The sequence below is a fragment of the Biomphalaria glabrata genome, chromosome 4 (assembly GCF_947242115.1).
Source record: "Biomphalaria glabrata chromosome 4, xgBioGlab47.1, whole genome shotgun sequence".
In the NCBI taxonomy this organism is placed as follows: Eukaryota; Metazoa; Mollusca; class Gastropoda; family Planorbidae; genus Biomphalaria; species Biomphalaria glabrata.
The window spans coordinates 48,887,035-48,900,334 of NC_074714.1; the positions used below are offsets into that span (position 1 = coordinate 48,887,035).

Below are 13,300 nucleotides of genomic sequence, written 5' to 3' on the forward strand. Positions count from 1 at the left end.
CATTGAATAGTTTAATACATTAATATTTACGAATACTTTGCGCACCGTCTTCTATAAGTCTAGATTTGATTGGATCAATAAAAGTTATCTTATCTTATCTAAAGACCCATCATGAGAATATTATAAAGTCTAGTAGAAAAAATGCATTCACTAAAACCAGGATTTTTTTTACTAGGGTTGGGGGGGGAGAGAGAGAGAGAGAGAGAGAGAGAGAGAGAGAGAGAATGTTCCACTTTTGAATGCATTAATTTTTAAGAGCAACAATCGATCTATAAGATGTATAAAGAAGGAGTAGCCTTGACATTGGTTGTGGGAGAAATAACCTGTACACATTTTTACCAGACAGACAGAGTGGGTTGATATAAGCTTTGTAAAAGGCAGTTGATCCTAGCTTCTAGACTATTCAAAAACTGGGTTTATCTGTTAAGCCTTAAATCAAGCGCTAGAGCTACATCGTGGACATATGATAAATAAAACGTGCTCGGATCTTCTTGCAAGGTACATAATCAAGAAAGATTAAAGAGAGAACTTGTAGGGAGAATATCTCTAACCTCTAATTCGAGCTGAATTCTTCAAAGTATGCTTACCACACAGAGGGTGAGGGGAAAACAGAAGCGGAATGAGAAAAAAGGGAGAAATAGATGCAAAAGAAAAAAGTTTGTGCTAGTCCAGTGGTACCCAGACTTTGGTCAGCTTATGGGTTGGGGGGGGGGGGCTCGGGCAAATAAATGTCCCACACAAGTGTCAGCGCATTACTGTAAAGAATCGTTGAGTCCAGTGAAGCAGTGTCTATAGAGCGTCTACAGGCATGTGGGCAGAGACCGGACGGCACCGGGTCGTGGGATGGATATGACCCACAGGTAGAAGATAGATCACCAAAATAACCTTAAGGTACAACATTTGAAGATGGTCATCTTTGTGGTCATTCAACCTCTAGTTAGCGCTGCTAGATTGGTTTCAAATCTCTTAAAACATGCAACACGCAGACGCAAGTTTCTGATTAAAAGTCAAGCATCTACAGAGTTGGTTTTTTGTGTGAAGAGACACCCTGTCTCACTCTCTCCTTTCACAATGTCTCTCACATTCTCTCTCTCTCATTTTAAATTTCGCTCATTGCATTTTACCCATTCTCTATTATTCCCTCACTCTCCCACTATATTTCAGTCTAACTCTTTCATTTCATTTCTCTCTCTCTCTCTCGCTCTCTCTCTCTCATTTTTTTTTTCTGTCTGGCTTTTTTTTAAAAAATCATTTTAAACTCTGTAGGAGTAGCAGACGTCTCCACACGATTTCATTTGAAATGTCATTGAAAAAAACAAAACAAGTCAAAGAAACAGAACACTGTAGAGACAGGGACGTGACGTCTGCTGATATACAAGATCCGTGAGTGCGTCTGGCTAAGTACATTTGTCCTTTTCACAAGTTTAACCCCACAATCTACTTTTCCCCTGCAATGGTTTTTATGTTTTAGAATTATCTTTGTATAACCGCACATTTTAAGCAAATAATTTAAGGCCGTTCACTATACGGATAAGAGACACGGAGAATCACTAAAACAAATATGGAAAAACTCCAGGCCTTTGTTAACAGATGCCTACACTGGATATAAAAAATTAGGTGGCCATAAAAAATAACTACTGTCAATTTGTGGGAGAGAACTAGACAAAACCTATAGCTCAAGACATCAAAAAACGAAAGTGAAGATGGATAGGACACACCCTGCGAAAACCAGCTAGATCTACCAATGTTGCAAGGCAAGCACTTGATTGGAATCTGCAGGGAAAGAGGAAAGTGGGCAGGCCCAAGATAACCTGGAAAAGGTCAGTCATCATTGAAACTGTGGATACTGGAATGACATGGGTGCAGATGAAGAAAGCTGCTCAGAACTGAGTTCGGTGGAGAGGTGTGGTTGCAACCCTATGCTCCCCCTGGGAGTGCACAGGATTAAGTCAAGTAAGTCAAGTCACAGAAAAATATTTCCATTGACAGGAAATGACGTATTAGGTCGTCCTGAGAAGTGAATACGAAGAGACCCGAACAAGACTCTGGCCCCAAAACCCTCCTATAGAAAAACAAAAGCTATAGGAGAAATGTCTGCCACTGAGCGGTTCACCTCAGATACGGGATGACTGATATATATATATATATATATTTGTTAAAATGGCTTCCAAAGATAAAATAATAAAGAAATTGTCAAGATTTACAGACCGTCCTGTGAGTGGATAGAGAATAGAAACAATTGATCGACAATTATCATATGTCATAAAAGTTGTTGTTCAGCTACTCCAATACATAACACAGACACACACACACACACAAAACTGAAGTTGATCCAATTTTTTTTACATTGTCGTTAGTTGTTGTTTGTTTTTTTTAACAATTCCGGTAAGTTCCGACTCCGCTGAAAGGAACTTTCCAATAATAGAAACGAATTTAAAAAAAAAAAAAAAAATATTCAGGAGAGTCTTTGGCAATTTTAAATATTTTATATAGTCCTCGGGTTACACATTAAAAAATAAATAAATTCTCTTATTGAATACAGGCGCAGACAACGAAAATGAAACTCTGACCGCAGGCAGAAAGAGGGGGGGGGGATACGTTTTAGTTTCCTGTTATTCTGAAGCTTAACCAATTTAGCATTTTAGGTGTATTTCATCTTTCAATCTTGTCATAGAAATGTTTACAAGTGTAGGCTAGATTACAAGATGCCAAATAAGTATATATGCATACATATATGCATACATACAAACATAAACATAATTAAATATATATATATATTAAATTTTTGTTAATGTCTATATGGAAGTATTAATCAATAGACTTCAAGTCCCCTCCTCCCGCCGTTCAATATTGACACATGGTTCCTCCGCAGTCTCTCTCTTATACCCTTACACTAATCCTACTCAAAGTTATTTCTGACAACAGAACACACACAAAACACACGCACACACTATAACACAGGTTAATTGCGGTTTCAACCCCCAGCCAAAGCGTCGGTGAGGCAAAGCGGCAATTGTGACAAGAAGTTCAGTGTTAGCCGGCAGAAATGTCACTGAAGATAACCTTCTTGCGGCACATAACTAGTGTCAGGCATTTATCTATAGGACAACGATGTCTAAGGAAACTGTCATTGATTCCATTAGTCAGTAATTGTGTAACCATGGCGTGAAGCCGTGAATGTCGATGTTTAGAGGCAAGGGAAATCATTCAGCAAAGAAGGCAGATCCCACAATAAGAAAAGTTGAGAATTGTTATGACATAATTAGGATTTAGTTATTTGTTTCGGGAATAAGGGAAAAGTTTTACTTAGCGACGATGACGTAAAGTTTGTTAAAAAGTAAGAACGCTCTAGGATTGGATAGAGACAAGACGCTTTTCCTATCACAACAAGAATAAGAAGTAGTTTACAGACATAGTTGACATCGGACGATTCCCTTCTTGATCATTAAACAAATTTGTTGACCAACATCAGCGTCCACTACATATCTTGATTGTTTCGGCCTTTCGCCGGTGTTCCTGATCTAGTTGAAGGTTACCTCCTGTTTATTTCATTGTTTGTATTTGACACTGCGGAAGAGCCGTAACAGAATCAAAGCGGGCAACTCTGCTACAGACCCAACCTTACCATGTCTTGTGTACGGCCGGCTTTCAAAAGCGAAGATTTGAACTCCATGGCCATCTTCGAGTCCTTAGGAAATGTGATTGTGCTCATCTTCGACCACAAAGGAGGAGCGCTAAGTACGCGAGTAGAGTGAGTGTCAGATATAGTGAACTGAGTCTCATATAGTGAACTGAGTCTAAGATATAGTAGACTTGAGTTTACAGATATAGTGGTCAGAGTCTCATATATAGGGCTACTGTACTAAGTCTCAGATACAGAGCTCTGTCTTTGTCTTAGAGTAAATATTGAAATGTTGGCACTTTTTTTTTTTATCCTCAATTCCATGTTTGAACCCAGAATGTTAAATGCCAATACATCAAGTATTCAAGAAGGTGAACTATTTCCATATGCGGACTAGATCTATATCTGCATCATTTTTCTGACCTCTTAAGCTGTCTACAGTTCACAAAACATTAGGACAGGTATTTAAGATCTAGTCTACTGAGGTATCAAACCCTGGTTTTACAGCTAAGACTTTAAGTTGAAGCTAAAAGATGAGCTCAAAATTTAAACCTCTGGTCAATTAATTCAAGCTCTCAAGGTTGTCCATATAATATCAAACGGAGGTTTGGGTTTCAAATATTAAATAGCCAATATTTACCATTAAGTCTATTGGTTCATTGGGACACTACACGTGATCTGTTAACCGTTTTTCCCCATTCCGCTCTGTCTTTTGCCTTGACAATAGTCATTTTTAAAGAAAAGCTGTTCATTTTTTTGTATGCCGTCATTCCATCACTTTCACTGTCTGCCCCTCTTTTTTTTTTTGCATGTTACAGTTCCTTGCAGGAAGGTCTTTGCGAGCCGCGAGGACCTCGTGGTATGCCATACAGTTTAAGTTAGCATTTCTGACAGAAGGTCATCGTGGGGCCCAAAAGCCATTGTGATCCTGTTTTGAATTTCTTCATTTGTAATGAGCCAGTATTCAATTTAATCGAAAGCAAAAACGAATTTAATATGATGTCTGTTGTTTTCTTAAAAAAGAATATATGTAAATAAATCCAGTGTATAGAGAAATTATTTTACGATGAATAGTATGGCAAAGTTATTAGTCATAAATCTTGATACGGTTGTTGATATCATACATTGTAAATGTAGGCCCGTATTATAATATTGTAATGAAGCCAGCCAAGATCAAGTGTAACAATGATGAACTCAAATTGATCACAAGTTCAGCGTCTATTATCACACGGACTTGAAACATACATCAAACGTCTATTGCCACGCAAACGTGAACCATCCATCAAATCTATTGCCACACGCCTATCGAACTTACAATAAATGTCTATTACGCCCCGCATGTGTTTCCCCCGTCGTTTCTGCCGGAAAAGTGGAACCACTCCAGCTGACACAATGCCATTAACTGTCCTGTCAGGTTGAAATGTCACCTGGTCTTCAAATGTCGAGAAGCTGGTCTGTCAGGTGACAAGGCCGGTCCTTTGCCTCACGACGCCTACACCTTGCAAGATGTGTGTTTTATTGTCTCGGCTCGTTCTACGCAACGGTCTGTTCAGGAAACAATTGAACGCTTTATGGTTTTTAAGTCTGAACCTGGCAAAGGCTTAGCTTTCTTAACGGATTCCATGACAACTGGCTCACAGACAACTGGTTTACTGACAAATTATTCGCAGACAACTGGTTTTCGGACAACTGGCTCACAGACAACTGGTTTTCGGACAACTGGCTCACAGGCAACTGGCTCACAGACAACTGGTTCACTGACAACTGGCTCGCAGACAACTGGTTCACTGACAACTGGCTCGCAGACAACTGGTTCACTGACAGATTATTCACTGACAACTGGCTCACAGACAACTGGTACACAGACAACTGGTTCACTGACAACTGGCTCACAGACAACTGGCTCACAGACAACTGGTTCACAGACAACTGGTTCACAGACAACTGGTTTTCTGACAACTGGCTCACAGGCAACTGGTTCACAGACAACTGGTTCACTGACAACTGGTTCACAGACAACTGGTTTTCTGACAACTGGCTCACAGACAACTGGTTTTCTGACAACTGGCTCACAGACAACTGGTTTTCTGACAACTGGCTCGCAGACAACTGGTTCACTGACAACTGGCTCGCAGACAACTGGTTCACTGACAGATTATTCACTGACAACTGGCTCACAGACAACTGGTACACAGACAACTGGTTCACTGACAACTGGCTCACAGACAACTGGCTCACAGACAACTGGTTCACAGACAACTGGTTCACAGACAACTGGTTTTCTGACAACTGGCTCACAGGCAACTGGTTCACAGACAACTGGTTCACTGACAACTGGTTCACAGACAACTGGTTTTCTGACAACTGGCTCACAGACAACTGGTTTTCTGACAACTGGCTCACAGACAACTGGTTCACAGACAACTGGTTCACTGACAACTGGTTCACAGACAACTGGTTTTCTGACAACTGGCTCACAGACAACTGGTTTTCTGACAACTGGCTCACAGACAACTGGTTCACAGACAACTGGTTCATAGACAACTGGTTTTCTGACAACTGGTTCACAGACAACTGGCTCACAGACAACTGGTTCACAGACAACTGGTTCACAGACAACTGGTTTTCTGACAACTGGTTCACAGACAACTGGTTTTCTGACAACTGGCTCACAGACAACTGGTTTTCTGACAACTGGTTCACAGACAACTGATTTTCTGACAACTGGTTCACAGACAACTGGTTTTCTGACAACTGGCTCACAGACAACTGGCTCACAGACAACTGGTTCACAGACAACTGGCTCACAGACAACTGGTTCACAGACAACTGGCTCACAGACAACTGGCTCACAGACAACTGTTTCACAGACAACTGGTTCACAGACAACTGGTTCACAGACAACTGGCTCACAGACAACTGGCTCACAGACAACTGGCTTACAGACATCTGGTTCACAGACAACTGATTTTCTGACAACTGGCTCACAGGCAACTGGTTCACAGAAAACTGGTTTTCTGACAACTGGCTCACAGACAACTGGTTTTCTGACAAATGGCTCACAAACAACTGGTTTTCTGACAACTGGCTCACAGACAACTGGTTTTCTGACAACTGGTTCACAGACAACTGGTTCACAGACAACTGGCTCACAGACAACTGGCTCACAGACAACTGGCTTACAGACAACTGGTTCACAGACAACTGGTTTTCTGACAACTGGCTTACAGGCAACTGGTTTTCTGACAACTGGCTCACAGACAACTGGTTTTCTGACAACTGGTTCACAGACAACTGGTTCACTGACAACTGGTTCACAGACAACTGGTTTTCTGACAACTGGTTCACAGACAACTGGTTTTCTGACAACTGGCTCACAGACAACTGGCTCACAGACAACTGGTTCACAGACAACTGGCTCACAGACAACTGGCTCACAGACAACTGGTTCACAGACAACTGGTTCACAGACAACTGGCTCACAGACAACTGGTTCACAGACAACTGGTTCACAGACAACTGGTTCACAGACAACTGGTTTTCTGACAACTGGTTCACAGACAACTGGTTTTCTGACAACTGGTTCACTGACAACTGGTTCACAGACAACTGGTTTTCTGACAACTGGTTCACAGACAACTGGTTTTCTGACAACTGGCTCACAGACAACTGGCTCACAGACAACTGGTTCACAGACAACTGGTTCACAGACAACTGGCTCACAGACAACTGGCTCACAGACAACTGGTTCACAGACAACTGGCTCACAGACAACTGGTTCACAGACAACTGGTTCACTGACAACTGGTTCACTGATAACTGGTTTTCTGACAACTGGCTCACAGACAACTGGTTTTCTGACAACTGGCTCACAAACAACTGGTTTTCTGACAACTGGTTTTCGGACAACTGGTTCACAGACAACTGGTTCACTGACAACTGGTTCACAGACAACTGGTTTTCTGACAACTGGTTCACAGACAACTGGTTTTCTGACAACTGGCTCACAGACAACTGGCTCACAGACAACTGGCTCACAGACAACTGGCTCACAGACAACTGGCTCACAGACAACTGGCTCACGGACAACTGGTTCACTGATAACTGGTTTTCTGACAACTGGCTCACAGGTAACTGGTTCACAGACAACTGGTTCACTGACAACTGGCTCACAGACAACTGGCTCACGGACAACTGGCTCACGGACAACTGGCTCACGGACAACTGGTTCACTGACAACTGGTTCACTGATAACTGGTTTTCTGACGAATTGCTCAGAGACAACTGCTTCATTGAAATTTTCCATGTGAACCAGTTGTCAGTCAAGCGTGTGTTGTGACCCCTTCTGAACGACAGGGGGTACATGCCGTTTGCCATAGTGTGGTGAAGCTGTACGAATTCTACAATTTAAACAGATCTATTTTTTAAGCTTCCAAATATTACTTTCACTAAAACTCGGCAAATTTCGGAAATCTTTAGATCAGGTCCATAATTTTTGACCCTCTTTGATCTTCGGGTGACTGCGCCTCTGAAAGAGGTTATCTAATTCTAAAAAGAAAAAAAAAATGATTGAAGGAAGTTCTGGAAAGAAAAATCTGCTGACGACAAAGCATAAAATAAAAATAAAGACGGGTTTTGTTTTTTTTTTCATATTTTCAAAAGTAAGGTATAATCATCCACACACACACACACGCACACATTATATTTTCTTGAAAGTAAATTTAAAATGAGAATGAATTGTTCATCTCTGACATCTGACTCTGTTGAGATGAATTAGATGACTAAAAAATTCGCTATTTTGCATAAACTGTCGTCTGAGTGACTTTGATTAAGATCAATTTTCACTGTATTTGCATAGTTTATTCTCCATTATAACATAAAGGAAAATCTATAAAAACGAGCGCTATGCGTATTAAAACAGGTTTCAAATTAGATCTATAGTGTCGAACAATATTTCTCTAAACAAGCAAAAAATATTTTTTTTAAATTACTTTTTGAAAAACAAGAATCTTATCTAAGGATGAACTGCTCAATTACTGCCATTTTCTGAATACCGCAACATTTATTTCCCCTTTTCTATACAAAACACAAAAGTTATTAGCTACTAATAATTTTTCAAATAATTGGTAATTTTTTTGTAATCGATTCGTGTGTTGTAATCGGCATAAAAAAAAAAGTTCAAGGTTTCAATTTTAAATGGGAAGTGGGAGAAAAAAGTGTAATAACAATATGAACATGTACATCTTATGCTTAATCTTCATTTATGTAAGAACATTTCTCCTGTCTGGGTCATAGTTTCCTATAATAGATCTCTTTTTTTAACATGAAAATCTGTATTGATTGTCTATCCTGTTGCTATCCACTACTGACATATAGAAATATTAGAAAGATATTCTGACAGGTAATTTAACAAAAATCGGTTTTGCGTATTTGCATATCTAGTAATAGCAATTGAATAGTAATACAAACAATTGATTAAATATTTCAGGTCTTTATGAAGGACAATAAAAATTAAAGTATATCTCATAAGTTCACATATCGTTTGAAAGGTGAGCTCGACCGTCTGGTCGTCGCCCCAGATACATAAATTAAAAAGCCAATAAATGACACTGTGTCTACGTGCAGAAATGCTAACTTTTTTTTTTAAGCAACACAAACACAATGATAGACCGAGCTATGAAAACAGGACAGTGTCAGGGAACTATCACAACAGCAACATGTCAGTGTGTGAGGAGGTCAAAGTACTAGAATTCTGGTGAAAGAGGTCAAGCACTGCAATATGCAATGTCGTTGTGGGGTCCAAACACTAGAAACGTATTGGGGGGGGGGGGGGGGCAAATACAATGTTTGAAAAGGGAGACAATCACTGCAATGACGTTGAGACCACACTTCCAGTAAGGGGAGAAAAGACCACAATTCCAATTACAGGGATAAATGATGACAATTCCAACGAGCGGCTAATTACCACAATTTCTCTAAGGGGGACACAAGACCGCAATTCCGGGGGTGGGGGGGGGCAAAAGACCACAATCCCAGGGGGACAAAAGCCCATAATTCCAATGACAGAGATTGACCACAATTCCAGTGAGGGATCAAATGACCACTGGTCAAAAAGGGGACAAAAAAAAACACAATTCAAGTGAGGAAGCAAATGACCACAATGTTAGTGAAAGGCAAAAGACCAAAACATCACTATGACAAACGGCTTGACGAGATTCTGATCCGAGGCTTGGCTAACACCCACCAGAAGCTGGTTGGATTACACCACTGTCAGTTGCTTGGATGACAGTAGTGTCATGTGGTATTACCTTACAAACCCTCACTGTCTTGCCTTAAGCCTTGTCATATATCGATATTGTCGTCGGTGAGCTTTCTGAGATGTTGGAGGGCCCTTCAATGTTGAGGAAGAGGGAGAGGGGGAGAGCTTGAAAAGAGAGTCAGAAAGAGAGAGAGAGAGAGAGAGAGAGAAAGAGAGATAACAAAGAAGAAACGAGAAAGATGGGAGGGGGTGAAAATAGGGACAGAGTGAATTAGGGGGCCAGATACTGTTAGAAAAAGAAAGGACTAGCTATAGCTGAGCAAATTAAACAAAAAAGGGGGCGGGGCAAAAAAATAATAACCGTGTCAGAGAAAGACAGAAGAGAAAGGAAGAAGAGAGAGAAAAGAGAAAGAAAAGATAGAAGGAAAGAAGAGAGAGAAAGAATAAGAGAAAGCAAGAAAACCTTATGGTAAGAAAGAATGCCTTGAAGAAAGAAAGAAGAGAGTTAAGGGGAAAAAACAGAAAAGAAAGCATTAGAAAGGAGAGGGGGGTTAGAACAAAAAAAGGAGAAAAGTGGAAACAAGAGACAGAAAAAGGTCATTCCCTTCACTCGAGGCCTTCAGCACCAAAAAATTGACTGATGCATTTGACCGAAGACAGAGAGAGAGAGAGAGAGAGAGAGAGAGAGGGGGAGGGAGGGAGGGAGGGAGAAATAACAAGAGAGAGTGAGAGCTTAAAAAAAAAAAGAGAGCAAGAAAGAACAAAACAAAAAAACTATCGATTAGTTTTTACTATCCATCCATGTATCGCTTCCCCTAGTGCTCGCGTACGAGCTTAGACACCTGCTCACCACAAGATTAACTTGTAGAAATAGATGTTTTTATGGTCAAGTGTTTTAGTCTTAAAGATTACGGCCGCTTGCACACCAGCCGGCTTGGACCGTACGCCAAAAAAAAAAAACACGAAATTTTGTGTGTATTTTTTTGTTCGTGTAATTGTTCCATTCTGATTGGACATAATTTCACCTTGCCGTACCCAGCTATTCTAGATTCACTTTTATTTAAAATTACTGCTTTGTGATTGGTTCATCCCTCGTGGCTGCACGACTACAAACCGTTTGGTATGAAAGCAAGCATTTTTGTCACGTAGGCGGGTGAGTCCAAGGCGCCCTACGGCGACAGTTAAATGAAAGACACGGCTGTTTCAAAGCGACATTCGGACCAGTTGACCACCAATCTGCAATAGTAGTAAATTCTTTTATAATAGAAGTAAATTGTAATTTTATAGATTGCGGATTGAAAGAAACAAAAAAAATTCATCTACACACCGTTCCTCGACGATTTATCTTTGTCGAACACACACACCGTGTCCGCACGACCAATTTGATATAGAGAAGGCAAATGAGTTTCTTAGGTTGAGGGCCTTTTGAGATCGAATTAGCATTTGGAAATCTTTCAGACAGATTGCCTTCATTCAGGCTGGTGGAAATACGCTTACAATTTTAACAATGACGCATCCTCACAAGGCTACGTCTACACGAGCAATCTAAAACGGCCGACCACTAGATTTAGTTATTGCTTTGTTGGTGTTGTTGTTGTTTTGCTATATTTTTCAACAACATAATTACAATATCATTGCTAAGTTTGTATGTGAAACGAGCGTAGCAGTGCCTGGTCGAGGCTTAAATAGGCCATAACTTCTAGATCTCTGGGTGGCAAGTACAGGGCTAGCTACCAGTGCCGATTCGAGAGATTCTTTTCTGGGAGTCGTGTTTATATTCACCATTTTATAAAGGAAGTTACTTTCAAAAATATTTTTATTTTAATACTGGCATTATGTACAGTAACGAAAAGACTCTTCATTTAGACTTGATTTCACCCTAATATACAACCCTATTGACATGTATTACAAAAGTTTAAGTAAGGGTAACACTGTTCTGGAGGATTCCAGCTACCCGTCGCCTCAGCGTGACGCGCCTCTGGTGGAAACGTCTAGTAGTGGAACTAGATAGGCCAAGTACGAGAAGCGAACCAGGCCCTTGCGGGATTCCCTGGGTGAGCTTTTGTTTTTGTTTTTTTTATCTCACTCGGGGTAGGGATGGAACAAGCAGCCCGCACCCCAGTCCAAAAGGTCTGCCAGGCCGTCCCACAAAGGGGGCCTTCATCAGTGACCGGATTAGCTGGAGTGGCGGTTACCGCACGGAACAGTGGCGGTTACAGTATAGGAATATGAGGCAATCTCCCCATAGTTAGCGCTGTTCTCGGCCACTTATAGCGAGTGGGGCCCAGGAACGGGGACGGTGCTCTGTGTACGTGGTACGGCCCCTCATGCCCAGTCATTATGGCCGTCACTGCTGGGAGCCCTCAGACAGGACAGGGGTGAAGAGCCCTATGTCCAGGCCTGGTTGTTGGATAAAAGCCTTTGTAACAATCAACGTGATAATGGCGCCTATGGCACCGATTTCCTACTGGACTTCATCTCTGGTTCCACTATTACCTTCCACAGTTCATCTCTTATTTCCTGTCATTTCTTCTCTTCAACTTTTTCCCGCGCCTTTACAGCTCGCCCAATCTGATTGATGCGTCGTGTCTCGTTGTCACGTGGCACCAGTGACTGCCTTACAGCCATGGTACCCTCACTGTCTCAGCCTTGGGGCCAAGGAAATTTCCAACACGCAGCATCACAGCAAAACAAAACAAGAAAATAGTAATAAGAGTCCCATGGAACTGAGCCTCCGTGACTCCTTATGCGTGTGGGCAGAACTTTTGAAGGGGCGGATAGAATCGCGTCATATTTCTCACGTGCCTTTTTTTTTATTTTTCCCTGATATTTACACCGCCCTTGAACTAATTACAGGTAATACCAATAAACTGTTACATCGGTGTAAAGATGCGTCTGACTTTTTAATCTCTTTAATCACTCATACATTCTAGTCAACTGACTATCTTGTTCAGGCCTATTTTCTTATGCGGGTTCGCTCAGTTAAACACAATACTGATGGGAAAAAAAAAAAGCTCAGACTGTTGAATCATTAACACGAACTTCAGTTCAGTTTGGGCCAGAGTCGAGCCTATGTCGCTAATAGATGCTGTCGCCTCAAAGTCTAAATGCCAACTCATTAAAATAAATCATAAACAAACTAACGCCCCCACTATCCGTGACATCATCCATGATGTCGCGTTCAAAGTGTGTCAACTATATAGCGTCGCTAAGATAAATAAATTACATTTGCATACCTTATACCTTAAAAATAATAATAAAAAAATAACACCTAGTATTTCAATTAACTGATAGCTGATGTTACTGAAGATTTAAGTGTCATATAAATTGTTATGAAAATAAAGTGAAGAAAGAATAGTGTTGCTAAGCAAACATTTATTTGTGAAACAGAAGAACATTCACAAGTTTCTGATGAAACG

At 40.9% G+C, this 13,300-nt stretch overlaps 2 protein-coding genes across 3 annotated transcripts in view; both read right to left on the bottom strand.

The window, feature by feature from the left end:
• The window catches only part of LOC106052448 (uncharacterized), a 122,632-nt gene that overhangs the window by 46,563 nt on the left and 62,769 nt on the right, over positions 1–13,300 (bottom strand). The gene's annotated exons all lie outside the window — the stretch shown is intronic.
• On the bottom strand, positions 5,778–7,928 carry LOC129925973 (uncharacterized). Its single transcript, XM_056027581.1, has 4 exons — positions 7,796–7,928; positions 7,406–7,531; positions 6,566–6,706; positions 5,778–5,806 (listed from the first exon to the last, which is right to left on the bottom strand). Exons 1-4 carry the CDS (start codon positions 7,926–7,928, stop codon positions 5,778–5,780), a joined length of 429 nt encoding a protein of 142 aa, XP_055883556.1.

Excerpts from the sequence above, each read along its gene's own strand:
- LOC129925973 (XM_056027581.1), bottom strand. The coding sequence starts at position 7,928 with ATGGAAAATTTCAATGAAGCAGTTGTCTCTGAGCAATTCGTCAGAAAA. Across the intron at positions 7,532-7,795 it reads TGTCCGTGAGCCAGTTGTCT|TTGTCCGAAAACCAGTTGTC; the intron begins GTGAGCCAGTTG and ends TCTGTGAACCAG. Across the intron at positions 5,807-6,565 it reads TGTCTGTGAACCAGATGTCT|TTGTCTGTGAGCCAGTTGTC; the intron begins GTAAGCCAGTTG and ends TCTGTGTACCAG.